The 25193-nt window shown below is 40.4% G+C and overlaps 1 protein-coding gene across 2 annotated transcripts in view; it reads left to right on the top strand.

Annotated features, from left to right (window-relative positions):
- The window catches only part of STK32A (serine/threonine kinase 32A), a 137657-nt gene that overhangs the window by 70889 nt on the left and 41575 nt on the right, over positions 1–25193 (top strand). For both annotated transcript variants that reach the window (XM_043465070.1, XM_043465069.1), the window contains exon 5: positions 616–789. In XM_043465070.1, coding sequence (XP_043321005.1) covers positions 616–789 — 174 coding nt within the window. The remainder of the gene's footprint in view (positions 1–615; positions 790–25193) is intronic.

Here is a 25193-nt window from a genome sequence, read left to right as displayed (position 1 = left end):
TGGGAAGAAGGTTTAAGAGGGAGGGGATATATTTATATTTATGGCTGATGTGTGTTGTTGTACAGCAGAAATGAACACAACATTGTAAGCAATTATCCTGCAATTCAAATAAATTTTAAAAATGTTACACTCATCATAGTTAGTCTTTAGTTAAAAGTAAAGTGTTAGTTATTCATTCGTGTCTGACTCTTTGTGACCCCATAGATTGTAGCCCACCAGACTCCTCTGTCCACAGAATTTTCCAGGCAAGAATACTAGAGTGGGTAGCCATTCTCTTCTCCAGGGATCTTCCCAACCCAGGGATGAAACCCAGGTCTCCAGCATTGCAGGCAGATTCTTTATCGTCTGAGCCACCACGGAAGCCACACCACCACCAAAAAACGGGTTATACTCATCATATTTAGTCTTTACTATAATCAAATGTGGAAGATCTTCTTATTTGCATTTTACACATGTGGAAACTGGGGACCTAAAACAAGTAATAGACCAGTACTCCCAAAGCCTGGATTCTTAGCTCAGGAAAGCTTGGCTCAGATCTGTAAGGTGTCCTTTGCCTCTAGGCTTCTTTAGTGTGTAAATGTATTTAACCCACTTGCATTTCTAATTCCTTTCCAGGTATTCCTTCCAAGATGAGGAAGACATGTTCATGGTGGTGGACCTCCTGCTGGGCGGGGACCTGCGATACCACCTGCAGCAGAACGTCCGCTTCCAGGAAGACACTGTGAAGCTCTTCATCTGCGAGCTGGCCATGGCCTTGGACTACCTGCAGAGCCAGCGCATCATTCACAGGTCAGTCAAAGATATAGAATGAGTAGGAAGAAGATTCTTTGGAGAGAAAATTTGAGTCCCAACTTCTATCATCCACCCTATAGTGAGTCCCCGGTGTGGGTGTGCTGCAGACAAGTCAGCAAAAGCAATGTATCTCTTTCACTTGGGGCATTTGTGTCAAAGACAAACAAATAACACAAGTAGCTATAAACCCAAACAGACAATAGAGATAAAAGGATAATACTTGATATTTATAAAGGAGTTGGTAGTTTTGATGGCAATTTCCTATATAGTATCTCACTTGATCTCTATTATGATAAATGAGCAGAGCAGGTATAGTTAGACCAGTATTAAATCTGAGATTTTGTGATTTGGAGACATTAAATTATCATCTAGGGGCTTTTTAAGAATTTTGAACCTAATCACCATCAAAGCAGCTACTATTTAACTGGATTTTCATATGCCAGGCATCGCAAGGTATTTTCATGTATTATCCTATTCAATTCTCAAAACTTAAAGAGGACTCCACACTTCATTACAATATTCCCATTCTTCAGATGAGAAAAATATGGCTCAAAGATTCACCAAAGAGAAACCCTGACAAACAGTGTTGCCAGATTCATACCTAGATCTCTCTCATTCTAACATCAGAGCTCTGTCTACTATACTAATCTGCAGTTATTACACATATGAAATATATACCATAATACATTAGACATCATTAAATGAACAATCAACACATGTGACTCTGCCACTGTCGTCTCGAATCCTTGAAGAATCTGCTGAGTTTTTATGTCTCATTTACTAAACATTTGGCTAGACCAACTATTTCCCCACCACTAGTTAACATCTAGAATTTATTAGAACTAGTACAGATCCTTGGTTAAAAATGTAGCGTCATAATTTATATGTGCAAGTACTGTAGACTAATCCTTTTTTTTTTCTCTTTGGCCTTGGCACTTAACATAATTATTATTTAATTTTCTATGTTTGGAAGGGCCCATTTGTATTGAAAATGTGCTCTTTAGGCAGTGGATAAATGGAAAGCAGACCAGTTAATCATGTACGATCTCTGAAGTAAAATTTACACACCTGGTGTTTTTCTCAATAACTGGGAATCCTGTTGACAAGAGCTCTTTCTCCCATACTGGCTTTTTGGTAGCCACCACCCAGTTCCTTCCTAGGAAAAACTCTGCGTATTTGTAGGCTCTAGAATCCCTCTCAGAGTCTTCATGCTCACTCATCCTCCCCTAGATTGCCAACCCACAGTCTGTGTGGGGTGCTGACATGGCAGATCTCTGGCAGGAGGCAGAGACTGTGAGAAGCCCCCAGAGGGCACCTTTTCACTTTCTCCCTCCTCTGTTTGAATCTGAGTTCTGTGCCTTCTTTCTCTGAGTTTCATTTTCTCAGTCATCACAAGATTCTCTGAGACTTTTTGCCATGTGCTTAGAACCATATTCTGAGAAGAATTCAGGAGAAAAACAAAACCGAATATGTGACACAATTTTCACCCTCAAGAAACTTAACCATACCAAGCAGCTTTGTTCTGTCCTTCTCTCCCTTATTCACTTTTGCTGTCATAATTTTGTCACTTAAAATAAGAAATCAAGGATTAAGTTTCTGCTTCTTGCTTTTTACAGACTCACGATTATTACTTAGAACTCCTCTTCAGAGGGCCTCTTTGTAGTGAACTGTCTCCTCACCACGGAAGGCGGACACAATGACATTATGAATGCAGGGTTAAAACAAGATAGCATCCTCTTGGGATCAAAAAACAATCCAGATGTATTTCAACTGCTGATGTGTCCTACCTTGCCTACCCAAGTGTTCTGTTTTATAGGCAATCATAGCATCTTGTACCTCTCCTGAGGCATTGTGATGTTTTCACTATATAATTACCTAATGTTTGTTTGTTCTACTAAATCGTAAACTCAATAACTTAAGGCCATGTGTGGTATGCTTCTCACTGTATAACCAGTGTTCAGCAAAAATCTGAAGGAATGAACACTGCCTGAGCCACACGGATGATTGATTGCCTAAAAGCCCAGTTTTACAGATAACAAAGACAAAATTAAAATAGAAGAAATTAAAACCATAAATTTCAGACATTTGTTGGCCTTCATGTTGGGTAATCATATAATTTATCATCCCAACCAGGGTACTCCTGAGAATGAAAGGAGTTGGTGTTAATAATTATGCTGGGACAACAGGCAAAACTCATACATGTTTTGGAAAAACCAGGACATCTACCAACCTTGTTAGGGCTTTTCAAGACTGTAGTGGCCAAATAGGTTTTAACTGTGAGAGAGCTCTAATTACCAGAGCTTTCTGCCTTCTGAGTATTAGATATCAATGTGAATTGATTTCCATTTGAAGTGGTTTCAAATGGGTTAAAAAAAATCATGTACATGGTGAAATAAGCAGTGTCCCTTTGTCTGCGGCATTTAGAGGATAATAGTGCACTCTGAAGCTGGGACTCCCGGGGCAGAGTTAAAAGCATGACGAGCAACATAGAAAAAGAAATGGAGGCTTCTGAGTACTCTAATTCTATTTCTAAATCTCTGCCTTCAAAGAATCTGCAAAATGCATGCTATATTTGATAGAATCAAAGATAACAAAACATCTTTCAGCTACTTAGAGAATTAGATTGGAAGACACATCTTGAGTTCCAGGGTATTAAAATGTGAATAAAAAAAACATTAAGAAAATACAGTAGATTCCCCAGGCAAGAAAAGACTATCTACCTAAAGGGGCAGATATAAAATACGTGACTTCCACATACAGATGGCTGAAAGGCCCATGAAAAGATACTCTATTAGAGAAATGCAAATCAAAATTACAGTGAGATATCACCCCACACCAGTCTAAATGGCTATCATCAAAAAATCCACAAACAATAAATGCTGAAGAGGGTGTGGAGAGAAGGGAACCCTTCTACACTGTTGGTAGGAGTGTAAATTGGTATAGTCACTATGGTGAACAGCATTGAGGTTCCTTAGAAAAAGTAAAAATAAAGCTATATGACCCTGCAACCCCACTCCTGGGCATATACCCAGAGAAAAACATGGTCCAAAGTGATGCCTGCACCCTAATGTTCAGTGTAGCACTGTTTTCAATGGCCAAGACATGGAAGCAACCTAAATGTCCATTGACAAAGGAATAGATAAATAAGATATGGTACATATACACAATAGAATATTACTCAGCCATTAAAAAATGAAATAATGCCACTCTCAGCAACATGGATAGACCTAGAGATTGTCATTCTGAGTGAAATAAGTCAGACAGAGGAGAAATATTGTATGACATCCCTTATATGTGGAATCTAAAAAGAAATGATTCAAATGAACTTATCTATAAAACAGAAACAGACTCAGAGAGTGAACTTATGGTTGCCAGGGGAATAGAAATGGGGGGAGGGATAGTTGGGGAGTTTGGGGGGGTGGGGATTGACATGTACACACTGCTATATTTAAAACAGATAACCAAAAAAATAAAACAGATAACCAACAAGGTTCTACTGTATAGCACAGGGAACTCTGCTCAATGTTATGTGGCAGCCTGGATGGGAGGGGAGTTTGAGGGAAAATGGATACATATACATGTATAGCTGAGTCCCTTTGCTATCCACCTGAAATGATCATAACATTGCTGCCTGGCTATACTCCAATATTAAAACAAGAATTTAAAAATATATGTGACTTCCTAATTTCATAACAACATTTTGCCTCTGGACTGGGTCAAAGATTCCAGATTATCTGTGATGGCCAGCAACTGTGGATGGAGCAGCCGTGGTGATAGGCTGTCGTGACTGTGGGCTTCTGGGTACCAAGCGCTCTGCTAAGTACTTGTGAATTATTTCCTTCCATCTGCCCACAAATCCAAGAGGCTGATGGTGTGATTGTCCCCATTTTACAGCTGATGAAACTCCAGTTCAGAAAATAACTTGGCTAATATGTAGGTGAGGCGTCACTTGAAGGATATGCAAGGCTCTTAGCCTCTCTCCAAGCTCCTGATGTTCAGTTGTTGCCCTGGGGAGGGCATGGTGAGGGTGAGGCATGGCCACCTGCCTTCAGATATCCACGCTGTCTGGCTGCACAAGTGAGGATGACAGAATAGCCCAAAACTAGAAGCTAAGTTGTATGAGAATGACAAGTATTTCAGTAGAGAAGATGATTTGGGGTAACAATAAAAGCCTCTTGAGAGCTCAGGGGGTTTAAAACCAGGAAGGAGAGTTTAATCCATGGAAAGGGAACTGTATTCTGAATGAAAGTATTCATTTGTCTCTCTGCAGTAACATAGAATGAGTTCTGTTTTTAATTTTTCCTGCCAGCAATGTCTAGCTTATTTTTTTAAACACCATAGATCTTATTTCTGCCTAAATTCTAAGTGAAACATAAATGGGATTTTGTTTTATCTTGCTTATAGATTTTTTTAACTCACAGACTTGACTTTTTGTTGTTTCCTAAATATGTAGAATACTTAGCTCATTTTTCTCATTTTTAGGGTCTTTTTTCTCTCTAGTTGTAAAGGACACAGGACTGCATAGTCACCATTCATTTTGAATTGTGCAATTAGACATATTTTTTAGTCAAGAAGTCAAACATTTTTTTAGCTCTAGTTTCCAAATTATGGCCATTTCTTCCTTCAATATTCCCCTTTACTTACATTAAATCAGTGAATGAAGATTTTAAAAACATGGACACAGTCATTATTTGCTTTTAGTTTTAAAAATAAGGAACATTAAACTCATTACAATCCTTCCTATGAGATAGTACTCTTTAGTTTGTTGATTGCCACAGTCTCTCCAGTGAATAAAGTAATAGAAAGTAATTTTTACAGTGCAAAGACAAATTTGTATTCCCTCCCTTGTCAGCTGTTAAAGATGCAATCCCAAATTTAAGCTAATAAGATGAATCATTTGGGACAGTTAAATAGCAAGAGTCATGCTGGGTCAAAATACCATTTGAGTGGATGTTTGTTTTTCCCACTTTCTAAGAATTATCTCACTCTAATAAAGTTATAACTCACTGATTTCTAAATTCCTATCGGAATGCAATAAAAATCTAATTAGGCCCTTGATATCAATGACTGCAGTACAACAGAATGTGTTGCAAAAGTTCATCTCCAACTGATTACAGATATGTTGAGGTAGGAATAAAAGAAAATTCATGATTATAAAAAAAATAATAGGATGTTATTTTTATTCATCACCTTTACGTTCTTTACTGTAATCATAGAAACCTTGGAACTTCAATGGATACACAAAGGAAACAGTTCTTGCACTCCCTGTCCTGGACTGAAGTAGCTACTTGTCAGAAGTTTATATTCAGTTCAGTTCAGTTGAGTTGCTCAGTCGTGTCCAACTCTTTGCAGGCCTCCCTGTCCATCACCAACTCCCGGAGTCCACCTAAACCCATGTCCATTGAGTCAGTGATACCATCCAACCATCTCATCCTCTGTCGTCCCCTTCTCCTCCTGCCCTCAATCCCTCCCAGCATCAGGGTCTTTTCCAATGAGTCAGCTCTTCCATCAGGTGGCCAAAGTATTGGAGTTTCAGCCTCAACATCAGTCTTCCAATGAACACCCAGGACTGATCTCCTTTAGGATGGACTGGTTGGATCTCCTTGCAGTCCAAGGGACTCTCAAGAGTCTTCTCCAACACCACAGTTCAAAAGCATCAATTTTTCGGCACTCAGCTTTCTTTATAGTGCAACTCTCACATCCATACATGACCACTGGAAAAACCATAGCCTTGACTAGACAGACCTTTGTTGGCAAAGTAATGTCTCTGCTTTTTAATATGCTGCCTAGTTTGGTCATAACTTTCCTTCCAAGGAGTAAGCGTCTTCTATTTTCATGACTGCAATCACCATCTGCAGTGACTTGGGAGCCCGGAAAAATAAAGTCAGCCACTGTTTCCACTGTTTCCCCATCTATTTGCCATGAAGTGATGGGACCGGATACCATGATCTTAGTTTTCTGAATGTTGAAGCTTTAAGCCAACTTTTTCACTCTCCTCTTTCACTTTCATCAAGAGACTCTTTAGTTCTTCTTCACTTTCTGCCATAAGGGTGGTGACATCTGCATATCTGAGGTTATTGATATTTCTCCCAGAATCTTCATTCCAGCTTGTGCTTCATCCAGCCCAGTGTTTCTCATGATATACTCTGCATATAAGTTAAATAAGCAGGGTGACAGTATATATCCTTGACGTACTCCTTTTCCAGTTTGGAACCAGTCTGTCGTTCCATGTCCAGTTCTAACTGTTGCTTCCTGACCTGCATGTAGGTTTCTCAAGAGGCAGGTAAGGTGGTCTGGTATTCCCATCTCCTTCAGAATTTTCCACAGTTTATTCTGAGCCACACAGTCAAGGCTTTGGCATAGTCAATAAAGTAGAAATAGATGTTTTTCTGGAACTCTCTTGCTTTTTCCATGATCCAGAGGATGTTGACAATTTGATCTCTGGTTCCTCTGCCTTTTCTAAAACCAGCTTGAACATCTGGAAGTTCACGGTTCATGTATTGCTGAAGCCTGGCTTGGAGAATTTTGAGTATTACTTGACTAGCGTGTGAGATGAGTGCAATTGTGCAGTAGTTTGAGCATTCTTTGGCATTGCCTTTCTTTGGGATTGGAATGAAAACTGACCTTTTCCAGTCCTGTGGCCACTGCTGAGTTTTCCAAATTTGCTGGCATATTGCGTGCAGCACTTTCACAGCGTCATCTTTCAGGATTTGAAATAGCTCAACTGGAATTCCATCACCTCCACTAGCTTTGTTCGTAGTGATGCTTTCTAAGGCCCACTTGACTTCACATTCCAGGATGTCTGGCTCTAGGTGAGTGATCACACCATCGTGATTTTCTGGGTCGTGAAGATCATTTTTGTACAGTTCTTCTGTGTATTCTTGCCACCTCTTCTTAATATCTTCTGCTTCTGTTAGGTCCCTACCATTTCTGTCCTTTATCGAGCCCTTCTTTGCATGAAATATTCCTTTGGTATCTCTAATTTTCTTGAAGGATCTCTAGTCTTTCCCATTCTGTTGTTTTCTTCTATTTCTTTGCATTGATCTCTGAGGAAAGCTTTCTTATCTCTCCTTGCTATTCTTTGGAACTCTGCATTCAAATGGGAATATCTTTCCTTTTCTCCTTTGCTTTTCACTTCTCTTCTTTTCACAGCTATTTATAAGGCCTCCTCAGACAGTCATTTTGCTTTTTTGCACTTCTTTTCCCTGGGGATGGTCTTGATCCCTGTCTCCTGTACAATGTCATGAATCTCCATCCATAGTTCATCAGGCACTCTGTCTATTAGATCTAGTCCCTTAAATCTATTTCTCACTTCCTCTGTATAGTCATAAGAGATTTGATTTAGGTCATACCTGAATGGTCTAGTGGTTTTCCCTACTTTCTTCAATTTAAGTCTGAGTTTGACAATAAGGAGTTCATGATCTGAGCCACAGTCAGCTCCCAGTCTTGTTTTTGCTGATTGTATAGAGCTTCTCCATCTTTGGCTGCAAAGAATATAATCAATCTGATTTCAGTGTTGACCATCTGATAATGTCCATGTGTAGAGTCTTCTCTTGTGTTGTTGGAAGAAGGGTGTTTGCTGTGACCAGTGCGTTCTCTTGGCAAAACTGTATTAGCCTTTGCCCTGCTTCATTCTGTACTCCAAGGCCAAATTTACCTGTTACTCCAGGTACTTCCTACTTTTGCATTCCAGTCCCCTATAATGAAAAGGACATCTTTTTTGGGTGTTAGTTCTAAAAGGTCTTGTAGGTCTTCATAGAACCGTTTCAGCTTCTTCAGCTTTACTGGTCAGAGCACAGACTTGAATTACTGTAATATTGAATGGTTTGCTTTGCAAACAAACAGAAATCATTCTGTTGTTTTTTAGATTGCACCCAAGTACTGCATTTTGGACTCTTTTGTTGACCATGATGGCTACTCCATTTCTTCTAAGGGATTCCTGCCCATAGTAGTAGATATAATGGTCATCTGAGTTAAATTCTCCCATTCCAGTCCATTTTAGTTCGCTGATTCCTAGAATGTCGACATTCACTCTTGCCATCTCCTGTTTGACCACTTCCAATTTGCCTTGATTCATGGACCTAACATTCCAAGTTCCTATGCAATATTGCTCTTTACAGCATCGAACCTTGCTTCTATCACCAGTCACATCCACAACTGGGTATTGTTTTTGCTTTGGCTCCATCCCTTCATTCTTTCTGGAGTTATTTCTCCACTGATCTCCAGTAGCATACTGGGCACCTACCGACCTGGGGAGTTCCTCTTTCAGTATCCTATCATTTTGCCTTTTGGTATTGTTCATGTGGTTCTCAAGGCAACTCCTGTTCTAATCTCCAGCATGTAGTCTAACCCAGAGCTGAATAAGTCAATAACTAAACAAATCAATGAGGACAGAATATACATGTGATCCTTGGGTGGACACGGAAAGTAAAGGTTTCTGTAGATGAAATTTTCTTCAGTATTGTTTATTTGTTTTTTGGTTTTTTGGACACACCATGAGGCTTGCAGTGTCTTAGTTTCCCAATCAGGGATCGAACCTGCACCCTTGGCAGTGAAAACTTGAGAGTCCTCACCACTGAACCACCATAGAATTCCTGGAGCATTGTTTTAATTTATTCCACACATTCCTATTGTGTGTCCACAGTGTGTGGCTCCATGCTGCCTTTCTTCCATGCTGTGTAACAAAACACCACAGACATAGGAACTTAAAACAATGCACATAGATTATCTCACAGTTTCTTTGAGTCAGGAGTTAGGGAACATCTGAGTTGGGTTCTTGAAAAGAGGCTGATTGGAACTGGGTTCTCTTCTCGATTCTAGACTGGGCAAGGGTCCACTTCCAAGTCCAGTTAGGATGTTGGCAGAATTCATTGCCTTGTGGCTGTAGGACTCAGGTTGTTCAAGTTCAGTGAGGAGACCAAGACTCTAGAGTGAGTCTGCTAGCAAGACAGAGTCCATTTTATTGAATTAAATCATGTAACATAACACAGTCAGTAGAGTGAGATCCCATCACTTTTTGCCATATAATGTCTGTTAGAAGCAAGCCATACAATTAGCCCACACTCTGGGGTGAGGATGAGATAAGACATGAACACCAGAAGGTGGGGACTGTGGGAGACACCATAAAGTCTGTCCAGCACAATTCCTCTAATGGAGTTGTCTTACACCAAACCCTAACATCAATACCCTCTATGAACTTAAAGTGAAATTGAAAGTCGTTCAGTCGTGTCTGACTCTTTGCAACCCCATAGGCTCCTGTAGCCCACCAGGACTGTAGCCCACCAGGCTCCTCTGTCCATGGATTCTCCAGGCAAGAATACAGGAGTGGGTTGCTATGCCTTCCTCTAGGCTATAACCTTAAACACAGCCTTGAACATCTCTGTCAAGGAGGTGGTGAGGAGGTATGACCAAATGAACAGGAATGGTTCTTTCATATCTAAGAGTCTAGGATGATTTCTTCTCACCCCTGATAGGATGATTCTCTTCAAAGTATAACTTCTTTGATTTTCAGCTCTCTACCACACACCCACTTCTCCCCAAGAAGGCCCCATGACCAAAATGAACTGTCCAAAGAGCATATAACAGTGAAGTGAGATAATCACCTTTTAGCACATTTAATAATCAAGATCTACTGATGAAATTATTTGCAGGGCAGCAATGGAGACATAGACAGAGAGAACAGATTTATGGACACAGAGAGGGGGAGGAAGGAGAGAGTGTGATGTATGGAGAGAGTAACATGGAAACTTACATTACCATATGTAAAATAGATAGCCAATGGAAATTTGCTATATGACTCGGGGAACTCCAACTGAGGCTCTGTAACAACCTAGAGGGGTGGGATGGGGAGGGAGGTGGGAGGGATGTTCAAGAGGGAAGGGGAATATGTATACCTATGGCTGATTCATGTTGAGGTTTGGCAGAAACCAACATGATTCTGTAAAGCAATCATCCTTCAATTAAAAAATTAATTCATTAAAAAAATAATAATTAAGACCTTTCTGCGATTCAGTTGTGAACCAGAATTCTTTGCTTTCATAGGCAGAGACCTTCAAGGCTGAGGTTTCACCTTTTTGTCTGACTTATACACACTGCAGCATCTTGGAAGTCACATTTTATTCCTAGGGATGATCATTCGTAGGAAAAAATAAGATCTTTCTGCAGCTAATCATTTTGGTCAATGATCACTGAGTGACAGATGAGCTTCTGATGAAGGAACTTGCCAGCACAGTGACACCCCAGCTTTCTGAAGCCTGTGCGAATGAGTCATCTGGAGAGAGGCTTTTCTAATTCCTAAGGGTGTTTACTGCTCTCTGCTCACCATTTAATTTATACTACAATGACATGTCTCATTTTCTTAATGGCTTAAGAAGAGCTATCATTCACTGTGTATATATCAAGAACTAGGCACTGTGCTAACAAGTATTTTTCACACACTGATAGTCAGCAATACCATGACAGGTTAAGTGCCTTGCCCAGTACCATGCAGTTGGTATACTATGGCCAGATTCAAACATAGGATTATCTGATTCAAAGGTCTTACTCTTAATATAGGCTCTTTTGGTTTCATTCTTATAAACATGATAGACCTCTTCAAAATCAGATGAGCTATTTAGTGCTATATAGCCAATACCAGGGCTTCCCTGATAGCTCAGTGGGTAAAGAATCTGCCTGCAATGAAGGTTCGATTCCTGGGTTGGGAAGATCTGCTGGAGAAGGGATAGGCTACCCACTCAAGAATTCCTAGGCTTCTCTTGTGGCTCAGCTGGTAAAGAATTTGCCTGCAGTGTGGGAGACTTGGGTTTGATCCCTAAGTTGGGAAGATCCCCTGAGAAGAGTAAAGCTACCCACTCCAGTATTCTGGCCTGGAGAATTCCATGGACTGTACAGTCCATGAGGTCGCAAAGAGTCAGACAGGACTGAGCGACTTTCATTTCACATCCAATAGCAACTAACATTAGTTTCAGTTCAATTCAGTCACACAGTCGCGTCTGACTCTTTGTGACCCCATGAATCACAGCATTAGTTTAGACACATATTTTTAGTTGGTGTGTGTTATGGGTTGAGTTGTGTGTCCCTCCCCCCGCCCACCAACACACACACAAAAGGTATGTTGAAGTCCTAATCCCTAGAATCTCAGCATGTGACCTTATTAGGAAATAGGAAAGCTTCCCAGGTGGTTCAGTGGTAAAGAATCTGCCTGCCAATGCAGAAGATGCAAGAGATGTGGGTTAGAACCCCTTGGTCAGGAAGAGCCCCTGGAAGAGGAAATGGCAACCTACTCCAGTATTCTTGCCTGGGAAATCCCATGGACAGAGGAGCCTGGTGGGCTACAGTCCAGGGAGTCACAAAGAGTCAGACATGACAGAGCGACTGAGCACATAAGCACAGAGGTAATCAAGTAAAAATGAGTTAATGAAGGTGGACCCTAATGTAACTTGTGTTATCAAAAGTGGAAATGCGGACTTAGAGATAGACACACACAGAAAAGGAAGACGATGTGAAGAGACACAGGGAGAACTCCATGTGAAGATGAAGGACTGGAGTGATGTGTCTATAAGCCCAGGAAGGCTAAAGATTGCCAACAAACCAACACAAGCCAAGAAGAAGCGAGGAAGTCCCTCACGTACAGGTTTCAAAAGGAGGAGGACCTGATGACACCTTGATTTCAGACTTCTAGCCTCCAGAACCATGATATATATTTGTTTTTTCTTAAGCCACCTATTTTGCAGTGCTTTGTTACAGCAGCCCTAGCAAACTTATACAGTGTGTTTTTACAGTTCTCTTAGAGGCTAAAATGTCAACCTTTGCTTCTCTAGCACATGCTGCTCAGAGCAGCTTCTGCTTCCCTCCTGATATGATGCTCCAAATACATTATGGGATGGGAGACCAGATAACAAAACTTATTAGAACTGTTTATAAAAGTGCAGTAACCTAAGAGGGAAATCCGATAAGTCAAATCCATTAGCTTTCGTATATGGTAAACTATTTTACGTTGCCCAGAGACTATCTCTGCTTACTTCCGTATTTCTGATTTGGTGAGATATTTCAGCTATCTCCGGTCTTTTAATAACATGTCTCTAGCCCACGGGGTTTTGTTTTGCACTTAAATATGTCTAGACGAAGTTCAACCTTTTCTGATTTACCAAAGCAGCACATCCAGTATATGAGAAAATTAAAAGTCTAAAAATAATTACAGATTGTCTGATCTCTGTATGACTCCTGCTCTGTGTGAAGTTGCCTTTCTTCCTCTCAGTACACTGATAATATTTTGTTCATGGCAGTGGGATGATGGTTTGGCTTCCGGCTGCCATTTTCTGTGGGCTGGTTAAGAAAATGCCCTTCCTTTTTATTTTGGTAAATCTTCTCTTCAGGAGTTTACAAGCCTTCTGCAAGTCTTCACTTCCTAACTGCCACAGCAGAAGGGCTACTTGAGCCTCAAAAGCAAAATGGTAGTGTGGTAATGAGGGTATTAGGTTGATGTGTTCTATTCAGCACCTGCTCCCGAGCTACTGAATAATGAATGAGCATCAGTTACACATTGTGAAAACAGGAGACTCTGCCTGTTTTGTGCTGTGTGTCAGGCAGTTCTGAAAGGAGCTTTGAAACTGTGCTTCTCATACGAGGGCACCCATTTGTGAAAACCCACGTGAAAAAGTCCAAGAACTGCTCGTTTCCAGGTCAACATTTAACTTGCCTGTGCCCAACTTTTAAGTTTCTCTAAGGTTAAGAGTTTTGTTAATATGCAACCCGTGCCTTGGTCCAAATTAAATTTTACTTTGCCTAGCATACATTTTAGCCCAAAGCTGAAGCATCATTCTTTCAGGGTTAGTCATTTAACGCGTGGTATTGATGACTTATTCATGTGCCAGGCAAACAACTCTTGATTGGAGTTTTTTTAATTCATTAACTATGTTATTTGTTTATTCACATGTGTATTGTTGTTGACATTTTATTGAAGTATAGTTGATTTACAATGATGTTGCATTAGTTTTGGGTGTACAGCAAAGTGATTCAGATAAATATACATATATATTCTTTTGTAGATTCTTTTCCATTATTGATTATTAGAAGATATTGAATATAGTTCCCTGTGCTATACAGTAGGTCCTTGTTGGTTATCTATTCTATATATAGTTGTGCATATATGTTAATCCCAAGCTCCCAATTTATCCCTTCCTCTCTTTTCCCTGTTGTAACCATAAGTTTGGTAAGACTGACCTGGCCTCAGCTCAGCTCTCTTGCTGCTGCTTCAACCACTCTCTCCCCTTTCTCACATGTTCTGATCACAAAGGCCTCTGTTCTGCTACAGGATATGACAAACTTCCACTTTAGAGTCTGTCTAAGTATAGACAGACTCTTTATCTGTGAATCTGTCTCTGTTTTGTCAATAAGTTCATCTGTATTTGTTTTAGACTCCACCTATAAGTGATATCATGTGATACTTGTCTTTTCTGTCTGACTTTACTCAACATGAAGAGTTTTTGAAGCATAGAATCATGGTTTCTGTCCCCTCAGAGCTTATAGTTTGGTTAAGGAGATGGAAAAAAAATGTAATACAGAAACATAAACAAAGAACAGAGGTATAAATTACCATGTTAGGTACAGCGTTTGTTAAATGCTTTCTGGGAAATAAAGATCTAAGGAAAAGCATGCAGGTTTGGGGAGACTGGGCGACTTTAGCATCATGCTGGAAGAAGCCTCGCCAGTAGGTGGCATTTGAGCTCTAAGGTGGAAGGTTGTTACTTCCTGTAGTAGAATAGAGTCCTCTGTGGTCAGAACAGGTAAGAAAGGGGAGAGAGATGCTGAAGAAGCCACAAGAGAGCTGAGCCGAGGGCAGGTCCTCTTACCATGTTCAAGTAAATGCTCTAGTTCAAGGTTATTTCTTATTTGGGCTTTAGTGAAAATACAGAGCCAGTTTTTAAAGGAGATTTACTTGAATTTGTTATCAGTTTGGAGATAAGGATAGGGCATTCACAGTGGGTAGTAAGACAATAAAAACGCAAATGATAGAGAATGGGCCTCATTAGCTCTTCTAGATATCAGGGCAGGAAAGAGCCTGGAGATTATTAGTTCAACTTGCTCCCTCTGTAGGGAAGGGATCAGCATACTTTTTCTGTAAAAGGCTAGATAGAGAATGTTTTAGACTTAATAGGCTGTACAGTCTGCCCCAACTCATCGACTCTGCCCCTGAAGAGTGGAGGCAGCCACAGATAACATGAAAGCATAGAACATGATTGTGTTGCAACAAAACCTTCAGTTCAGTTCAGTCGCTCAGTCGTGTCCGACTCTTTGCGACCCCGTAAATCACAGCATGCCAGGCCTCCCTGTCCATCAGCAACTCCCGGAGTTTACTCAAACTCATGTCCATCAAGTCGGTGATGCCATCCAGCCATCTCATCCTCTGTCATCCCCTTCTCCTCCTGCCCCCAGACCTTACAGATACTGAAATGTGAATTTCACATGATTCTTTGTGTCATAAAATGGCATTCATCTTTGATTTTTCAATCATTTAGAAATGTAAAGTCCCTTTGCAGCTTATAGCCATACAAAAAACAGATGATGTGCTACATTTTGGCCACAGGCCACAGTCTGTCAACCCCGGAACAGATGCTAAAACTGTGGCCCAGAGGAACGAGTGATATGAAGGTCACAAAGCAAATCAGAGTCAAGGCTAAGACAAGAAATCATGTGTTCTAGCTGTTGGGCTGGTGGTGGTTGTTGTTCAGTCGCTCAGTCATGTCAGACTCTTTGCGACCCCATGTCCTTCACCAGCACGCCAGGCTTCCCTGTCCTTCACCATCTCCCAGAGCTTGCTCAAACTCATGTCCATTGAGCTGGTGATGCCATCCAACCATCTCATCCTCTGTCATCCCCTTCTCCTCCTGCCTTCAATCTTTCCCAGCATCAGGGTCTTTTCTAACGAGTCAGCTCTTCGTATCAGGTGGCCAAAGTATTAGAGCTTCAGCATCAGTCCTTCCAATGAATATTCAGGATTGATTTCCTTTAGGATGGACTAGTTTGATCTCCAAGGCTAGTACTTTTTAAAAAATAGCGTCTTCATTGATGATAAAAGGAAGAAGATATTTGTTGTTGTTCAGTCACTAACTTGTGTTTGACTCTTTGCGACCCCATGGACTGCAACACTCCAGGCTCCCCTGTCCTTCACTATCTCCCAGAGTTCGCTCAAATTCATGTCCATTGCGTCAGTGACGCCATCCAACCATCTCATTCTCTGCCACCCCCTCTCCTTTTGCTTTCAATCTTCCCCAGCATCAGGGTCTTTTCCAATGAGTTGGCTTTTTGCGTCAGTTAAACATCAGTTTTTTACTATCTGTCCTTTCCTACACTAATACTTCCCAATTATTTGTTCAATATTTTCTGAAAGTTAGTTGAACAATTACTCTGTGCCAGATACTAAACTAAAAGTTCTGCATGTGCCATCTCACTAAAGCTTCACAATGGCTCTATAAAGCAGATACTATCACTGTCCTCTGTTTACAGATTCAGGAGGGCTGAGTCTCAGAAGCTTACTGCAAACATGTTTCTAGTCTCAATAGAAAACTAATTCACATGAGACTAAACAATAAAGGGGCTTTATTATCTTATGATACTTGAAAGTCCAGATGTATGCCAGACTCATAGGCTATCTTGATCCAACACATCAGCCTTGGATTCCATGCTAACTCGTTTACATTCTATGAATCACACACCTTCTGGAAGCTTTCTTCAGGACAGCAAGGAAGCTTCTTCCTCAGAGGCCCATAGGGTAACTCTTGTCCCTGCTCAGTGGCTTAACTAGGGTTACAGCCCACTCCCAAACCAATAACCGGAACTATGGCATAACCCTGAGTAGCTTAGCCCTGAGTCATAGAACTGTCTCCTGAAGTCAAGCATGGGATCAGTTCAATTCAGTTCAGTCGCTAAGTCGTGTCCGACTCTTTGCAACCCCATGAATTGCAGCATGCCAGGCCTCCCTGTCCATCACCAACCCCCAGAGTTTACTCAAACTCATGCCCATCTAGTCGGTGATGCCATCCAGCCATCTCATCCTCTGTCATCCCCTTCTCCTCCTGCCCCATATCCCTCCCAGCATCAAGGTCTTTTCCAATGAGTCAACTCTTCGCATGAGGGGGCCAAAGTATTGGAGTTTCAGCTTCAGCATCAGTCCTTCCAATGAACATCCAGGACTGATCTTCTTTAGGATGGACTGGTTGGATCTCTTTGCAGTCCAAGGGACTCTCAAGAGTCTTCTCCAACACCACAGTTCAAAAGCATCGATTTTTTGGCACTCAGCTTTCCTCACAGTCCACCTCTCACATCCATACATGACCACTGGAAAAACCATAGCCTTGACTAGATGGACCTTTGTTGGCAAAGTAATATCACTGCTTTTTAATATGCTGCCTAGTTTGGTCCTTCCAAAGAGTAAGCATCTTTTAATTTCTTGGCTGCAATCACCATCTGCAGTGATTTTGGAGCCCCCCAAAACAAAGTCTGTCACTGTTTCCACTGTTTCCCCATCTATTTGCCATGAAGTGATGGGACCGGATGCCATGATCTTAGTTTTCTGAATGTTGAGCTTTAAGCCAACTTTTTCACTCTCCTCTTTCACTTTCATCAAGAGGCTTCACTTTCTGCCATAAGGGTGGTGTCATCTACATATCTGAGGTTATTGATATTTCTGCCGGCAATCTTGATTCCAGCTTGTGCTTCTTCCAGCCCAGCGTTTCTCATGATGTGCTCTGCACATAAGTTAACTAAGCAGGGTGACAATATACAGCCTTGACATACTCCTTTTCCTATCTGGAACCAGTCTGTTGTCCATGTCCAGTTCTAACTGTTGCTTCCTGACCTGCATACAGGTTTCTCACTGTGTGGATCACAATAAACTGTGGAAAATTCTGAAAGCATGGGATAGATTTCCCCAAAACAAAGGGACTACAGTATATATGTGTGTGTGGCAGAGAGGTTAAATACACAGATGAAGTGAAATGATTAAGAGAATGAAGAATACATGTTACGAAGGCAATTGTAATGTACATTATACAAAGTTATAACTTGCCCAAGGTCCCAGAACTAGCAAATTTTCAGCTGAGATTTGTAACTGGGTGGTTTGACTCCAGAGCCCACATTCTCAACATCTAGGTTCTACTGCTTCCCAAATAAACCTAATAATGCCTGGAGATGGATAGATGGATAGAACAATTTGTGATTGGGACTGTTACCAACTTTATTCTACTCATACACGTACACAATTACATAGTACAGTACCATATACCATATACATGACTCATATTTAGTCTGTGTACTGGTACAGCCGTACCCATTGTAAAACTACTAAAATTCTTGTATTTCAGTGTAGTCGTTGATAGGGAGCTGCTGCCTGAGCTTTCCTGTTACCCACTTCCTTTCGTGCCCCGCTTTGTTCTGTCTTCTGTTCTCTCACCCACAAAATCCCTTGATCCAGCAGCTGAAGTGCTAACTCCTGACCCAACAGGGGTCTCTTAGGTTCTGCTTATGTGCCTCCACTAGCATTCCGATGACAGGCTTTGTTACCATCAATGGACCACAACTGATCTTGTTCCTTTCTGGTTCCTCTTATTTTGTAGACTCTTTTCCTTCCCCTAACTAGTACATCTCCTTCCTTAAGATTTCCTGGGTTTGAGTGGAAGACCCAGGAGACCTGAGTTCAGGCCAGTCTCTGTGGCTGAGTGATAGTTACTCCGTGTCCTTGCCTCCTTGGGTACAGAATGCGTAAATGTTGCTTACGATTCTAGCTATGTGAATCCAAATTAAAGAAAACAGTGGTAATGAAGAGCACTGCTGACAAACACAAAGCTGTAAGGCAGGAAACCTTGTCATCTAAATATTCTGCCTTCAAAGACTACAAAATGGTTAAAAATCTCAAGTTTCTGGGATGGTGGTACATGGCCATATTTCTCAAACCGGAGTGTCTGTACTATTGTACTGTTGGGGATTCATCTTCCTTAAACAATAGAGTTATCCAGAACAAGAAAGAAAGACTTCTTATATTAAAAGAGATATGGATTTATTAATATTATAGAGTAGGGTGCAAAGTCTATATGATTTTCATATATAAAATAGAAATGATGAAAAAATTAAACTTGCTGCAGACCAATTTTAACCACACCTCATACCCCTGGGTATGTTAGGACATTCTCTGCTGAGAGGGAGTAAGATATGAATATTTGCAATGTAAACTAAGATTGTACCTCTCAATCTTTGATTATAATTCCAGTTCTGTCTTACTTTTAATCTTGAGCCATCTCTGAGCTCCCCCTTCTTCATTCGCAAAAATGGGTATAATATCTAAGTTATGGATATTATTGTTGTAAGCAATAACATCAATGTTGTCTCTCAAGTGCCTGCCACAGCATGGACAATAAATATTAACTCTAACCACTCTCGTGACTCATGGGAAGTACATCAGTTTGAAACATTATTATGGATTAGCCTCAAACACCTCTTACTGTGGCCAAGCAGGCATTACTAATCAATCTTTCCCCTTGGGTGTTGAGGCCCTTTACCAACACAGTCTGAAAACCTTCAGTCCCTTTACTTCATTTCCTTGTAATGGCTTCTGTAACTAATACTCCCTTGAACAAATTGTGGGAAGGGCTGGAATTGAACAACAAAAAGAATTAGCCAGAAAGTTGCTAAGAGAATAGATGTTAAAAGTTCTCATCATAACAGAAAAAAGTCATAACTATGTGTGGTGATGGATGCTAACTAGACATATTGTGGTGATCATTTCAGAATACACACAAATACTGAATTATTATATGGACATCTGAAACAAGTACATGTCAATTATTTCTCAGTTGAAGCAACCAGTTGGTCAGAAAGTTGGAGGATGATACTTGGTCCTTTAATAATCCAATCCTGGCAGCTTTTCACTTCTGCCTCCTGCTCTAAATTATGTAATTTTGCTCACAATTTCCCATCATACTCTCATACCCCCGCCCCTCTCTTTTCTTAATGTGGGTCTGTTAATGTGACCAATAGCCTTCATGAAACACCATAATTAATATATTATAGGCACAACAAATACAATATTGTATGATAATATTATATAAATATATGTAAATAAAATGTCATACATATACTATTTTCCTCTCTCAAAAACTTGGAGAGTACCCAATCTAAGAGAGCATTATGTAACAAAGATTTAAACCCAAACCATGGACCTGTCAGAAAGCTGTGGGACACTGAAGGAGTTGAGTTTGGTTTGGATACACAGATTTTCCTGTTCTATCTTTTCACAATACCCCATGTCATATTGCAGGGTGAGCAACTTGATTCCAGGGTAGGCTCAGTGAAGGGATGTAATTAGCCTATTAAGTCCTGCTAATGTCTTGTTAAAGTCATTCAAGTGAGAACAGCAGACATATCAGTTCCACCTTGAACCCTGCCATAGGGAGCACTGCATTTCCACACTCTGTTTATAGACCCCACAGTAGGAATCAGCTGATTCAGCAGGACCCGGCCTTTTCTGTTTCATCAAGTCAAGATGCAATGAGAACTTTCTACAGAATGTGTGTGTGTTCCTGGAGCACTTCAGCACTCCCCAAATGACTGGTTTTTTTGTTGCCAACAGCAAATACAGTGCATCTTGCATAGATGGAGGAGGAAACCAATATTCTTGCCTGGAGAATTTCATGGTCTGAGGAGCCTGGCAGGCTACATAGTCCATGGGGTTGCATAGAGACGGACACAACTGAGCAACTAAGACAGACAGGCATAGATGGAGGGTGTTTGGTTGCTGTTGTAGTTCTTGTTCTTTTGCTTTTGTTTTTCTCTTCGTAGAAGAAAAAGAAAGACATGGCTTATTATTCCTGAAGTTGGAGATGCCAAGGTACCAGATGCACTCATTTTTCTGACAAGTATTTATTCAAGCACTAACTTTTATTCTGGGTACTTTGATGAGCTTGGAAACTACAGCAGTGAACAGTACAGAAAAGATGTCCTTTCTCTGAGAACTTACATTCAGAGGGCTGGGGGGGAGACAAATAATGAAAAATAAGAAAAAATATGTAATGATAATGTTGTACTGAAAATAAGATGGAGGGGAAGAGATGAAGATGGAGATGAGTGATCAGGAAACTTCTTGGAGGATGTGATATTTTAGCTGAGATCTGAATGACAAGAAGAAACAAGCCATGTAGGGGGACAGGATTGTAGGTAGAGGGGGCAATGTTCAAAGGAGACCAAGGAGAGCAGTGTGGCCGGAGCATGGTGTGTGGCAGGGAGAGGATGCTATGAGATGAAGCTCAGGGTTCTGCAGGACTAGAGCATTGCAGGTCATATAAGGCCAGGGGTAAATGGTTCAGATTTTATCCCATGTGGGTTAGGAGCCAGTGGAGGACATTAGGCAGGGAAGGTGTGTGTATTGAAAACCCCGACCCTGGGTGCTGTGTGGATAATGGATTGTCAGGGAACAAGAGGAGAAGCAGGAACAAGGTACTATTACAAATTTCAACTAGAAGATGGTGGTGGTGGTTCTGAAGATGGTAATTCTTTTGTGTGTGTGTGTGTGTGTGTGTGTTTCACTGTAGTAAAATATACATCACATAAAATTTATCATTGTAACCATATTTAAGTGAAAAAATACATTAGGTATATTTACACTGTTATGCCACCATCATCACTGTCCATCTCCAGAACTTTTTCTTCATCTCAAACTGAAACTCTATAAAAATTAAATAATAAATCATCCATCCTTCTTTCCCCCAGTCCTTGAGAACCATTATTCAGTTCTGTCTCTGTGAATTTGACTGTTCAATCTAAAGATCTCCTATAAGAGGAATCATACAATAATTGCTCTTTCGTGCCTTGCATATTTCACTTAACATAACATCTTCAAGTTCATCCATGTTCGAGAACATATCAGCATTTTATTTTTTACAAATATCTGTTCAAATACCTGCTTTCACTTCTTTGGGGTGTATACCCAGAAGCGGAATTACTGGATCGAGTATTAATTTCATGTTTATTTTTTTTGAAGAACCATCATAGTGCCTTAGATCATTGTATTTTAAAGGTCAAATTTTCAAGGCTGCTGAGGGCCTGGTATTATGAGTTAAGAGAAAGAGAAGAAATAATAATTATCTCCCATGTTTTTGTTTTTGTTTTTATAATGGGAGAATATTGGTATGGTATACTGGGCTAAGGGCCTTGGGGATAAGAGGGTTTTGGTGTTTGTGTTGGATGTGATGGATATCAAAGGGTCTCTTTAGGACATATATTTATATTTATCAGGGCTGCTAAACATACAGATGGAAACATCAGGCAGAAAATTTCATTTATTATTAGTCTAGAATGTCAGGGTTGGCAATAAAAGGTATATGAGACAGGTCATACTGCACAGGGGGTAGGATCTAGTGATGGCAGAAGAATGATTCAGGAGATGGGAGTGAGGAAATAATAAGGGTGCATATTTTCAGCTTGCCTGGGTGACTTTAGGAATAGCCAGGTTTGGTAATTAACCAGGTAAACCATCTTATAGATTGCCTTAAATGAAGGAAACCATTCAGGATTACTGGAAAAGACGAAAAAGATAAGAGGTGGTGCTGCATTTCTGAACTAGAAAATCTCACCTTGTTCTAGAAGAAATTTTAATACAACACCTGGGTTTATTTTCATTTCCTTTCTCCTGCTACATGAATAAACAGTCTTATCACACTGCTATTCACCCTTAGTGACTTAGAGGTTACTTCATCACTTTTGAGAGAAACTGTGTACTCAGGATCTCTGCTTATATACTTCATTTTTCTGTTAAGAATCTACTTTCTCTTTTCTACAGAGAAAGGATATTTTCTCATATCCTTTCTCTGAATTTAGTAATAAACATACCTCTTTACCACTTCGAACCCCTTTGACAGGTTTCCTCATGAACCTTTCTTACCCTCTGCATCCCTGGGGCACCTTGATCTCGTGTATCTATTTCCCATATTCTAACACAGTGACTTATTAAAGTAGACAAATGTTTGATGAATAAATGAACGTCAGATTGAAGTAGGACATACCACCTTTAAAATATGGCCTCTCTGATCTTTGTGCTGTTCTTTAAGCTATAAGGAAGTTTCTGGGGAAAGTAGTGGATATAACAAAGTGTGGCTGTAACAAAAAAATTTTTTTTTTAAATGATGCCTAGAAATGCAATAGAAACCCCATAAATTGACAAAACCATAGCAGTTCATTCCTCCCAGCAAACCCTCATAAATTCAGACCACGAAACCATTATGTTCATTCTGCTGCTCCGATCCAGGCAGGGTTCCTCAGAGCCTCCCCCTCATCTGGAAACACTACGTGATGCTCACTGATGCCAGTCTGAAAGAGGTGGCAAGAGCCTAGTGCTTGGTTTACCTGGAGCTTTAAGCTGCAGAGTGTTTGATGGTGCGCTATAGTGCTCTTATATATCCTGGTTTATATTTTAATCAAGAAGCTGTCCCTGCCATCAAGGAGTTCATGATCCAGTTGGGGGAAAAAATTAATAGAAGTGTGATAAATGTTATGATGGAAGAAGTATACCATGCAGAGCATGTAGGAAGGGCCTGACCCAGAAATGGAAAATCAGGAAAGGCTCCCTATAGGAAGTGGCATCTGAGCTATGCCACTCTCCCTGAGAGTGAGAGACGAATCTGGATTTTCTGGGTGTAGCAGGTCAAGGCTCTGATTCACACAAAGGAACAACGGAAGGTGAAGGGATGGAGGGGGCATTTAGGAGACTCCACGTACTCTATGTGGCTGTCACCCAGGAGTCAGACTAAGAGGGACTTTCATTCTATATGAATGAGTTTAGACTTGATAATTTTTGAAATGAAATCCATCAGAGGGCATGGGGTGGGGTCTGAAATATTGAGACTTTAGCCAGAGAAACATCCAGTTTGAAACCCCCTCCCGCTCTGTTTCTAATAAATTGTACCCTGAACAAGAGAAAAATTTGCCACAGCCACAAATGATCACTTATGAATCCAGAATTAATTTTAAGAAACTAATGAACTAAATGAGGAGATATTTAAACCTTATGAAAGTACCCATGTACTGTTGGGTGGGGTACATACTTGGTTCTCTCTGCAGCTAAGAGGCTTGTTATTCATTAATAGTGTCAAGAAAAGAGGACTCTGACAATCTGGGTCTGTCAAAGTCTCGGGTCACCTTATTCTAACAACATAAAAGCCTCTTGACTAGACTGAAAAATGTAATCCCAAACCGGTTGCAGAATTTCTTCCCTAATGACTTCTGTGAATTTGGGTTGAAGGGCTTTAATGATTTGTTAGGGAAGGGCAGTGAAAGCAGGAGTGTGGAAGAGTGAGGGCTATTATGAACTGCAGAGCAGTGCTCTCATTGAGGACACTGCTTACAGTATTATTTGTTTCTGGAGGACTTTTAAATCTACAGACCAATCCTCTAAGTATTTACCATCAAACCTCTGAGTATCTACCATCAAACTACTCCCTTCATCGGATGAGGGTGGGTTGTATTCCTTTCTGTGGATTTAAGGAACTTATCAGTGCATGGAAGACTGGTCCAGATCCTTTAATTAACAACCCTAGGAACAAGACTTTTTGAGTCACTATAGGCATTAACATCATCCTAAGAAAGATTCTAATCTCTGCAAGTTGAAAGTATAATCACAGTTTTGAAAATGCATGTAAAAGGTTCTGCCTGGGGTATTTTCTGAGTTACATAGGATCCCTCTTTCCTGGTTTATGAAAAACTAGAAGAGATCAGAGGCATTATATCATTAGCATCTTCATCAATCTATATTCAGGAATCTGAAGTTTCATAATGTGTCTCTCTGCTTCATCTCAGTCAAGACTTACTACCCATTAATTTATGTTTTGTTAAGACCTAAGGTGTAGAGAGTATGAACAAACCATTATTTCTCTAAAAAAAATAAAAGTATAATCACAGCATAGACCGTTTTGTTTCTCATAGTCTTTAAATTCACTTCATCTGTGTAGCTCTAGAGTTACACAGACAATAGTGATGATCAGTACTACTGCCTTATGACAATGTAAATGCCATATGATCTCTGGAGCAATACTTACTTGCTCAGCTATAACCCACTAAGAATTTAAGGGTCTAAGAGCTTTGGAATGAAAAAGACCCAGGTTCAGAGCCCAGTTCTTCTGTTTACTAGCTCTGTGACCTTGGATTGAGTGACTTAACTTCTTTAAGCCTCAGTTTTCTGATCTAGAAATTGGGAATATTACTGGTTATCATCTCAATTCACTGTGAGGATTCAATGAGGTTGTGATGAAAGGCTAGTACATTGTTTCAACCCTCGCTACCATTCTTGAGAATTTCCTTTATCCTTTGTTGTTGTTGTTCAGTTGCTCAGTCTAGTCCGACTCCATAGTTCTGCTTTATCA

The sequence above is a fragment of the Cervus canadensis genome, chromosome 4 (genome assembly GCF_019320065.1).
Source record: "Cervus canadensis isolate Bull #8, Minnesota chromosome 4, ASM1932006v1, whole genome shotgun sequence".
In the NCBI taxonomy this organism is placed as follows: Eukaryota; Metazoa; Chordata; class Mammalia; order Artiodactyla; family Cervidae; genus Cervus; species Cervus canadensis.
This window is presented reverse-complemented; position numbering and strand designations above follow the sequence as displayed.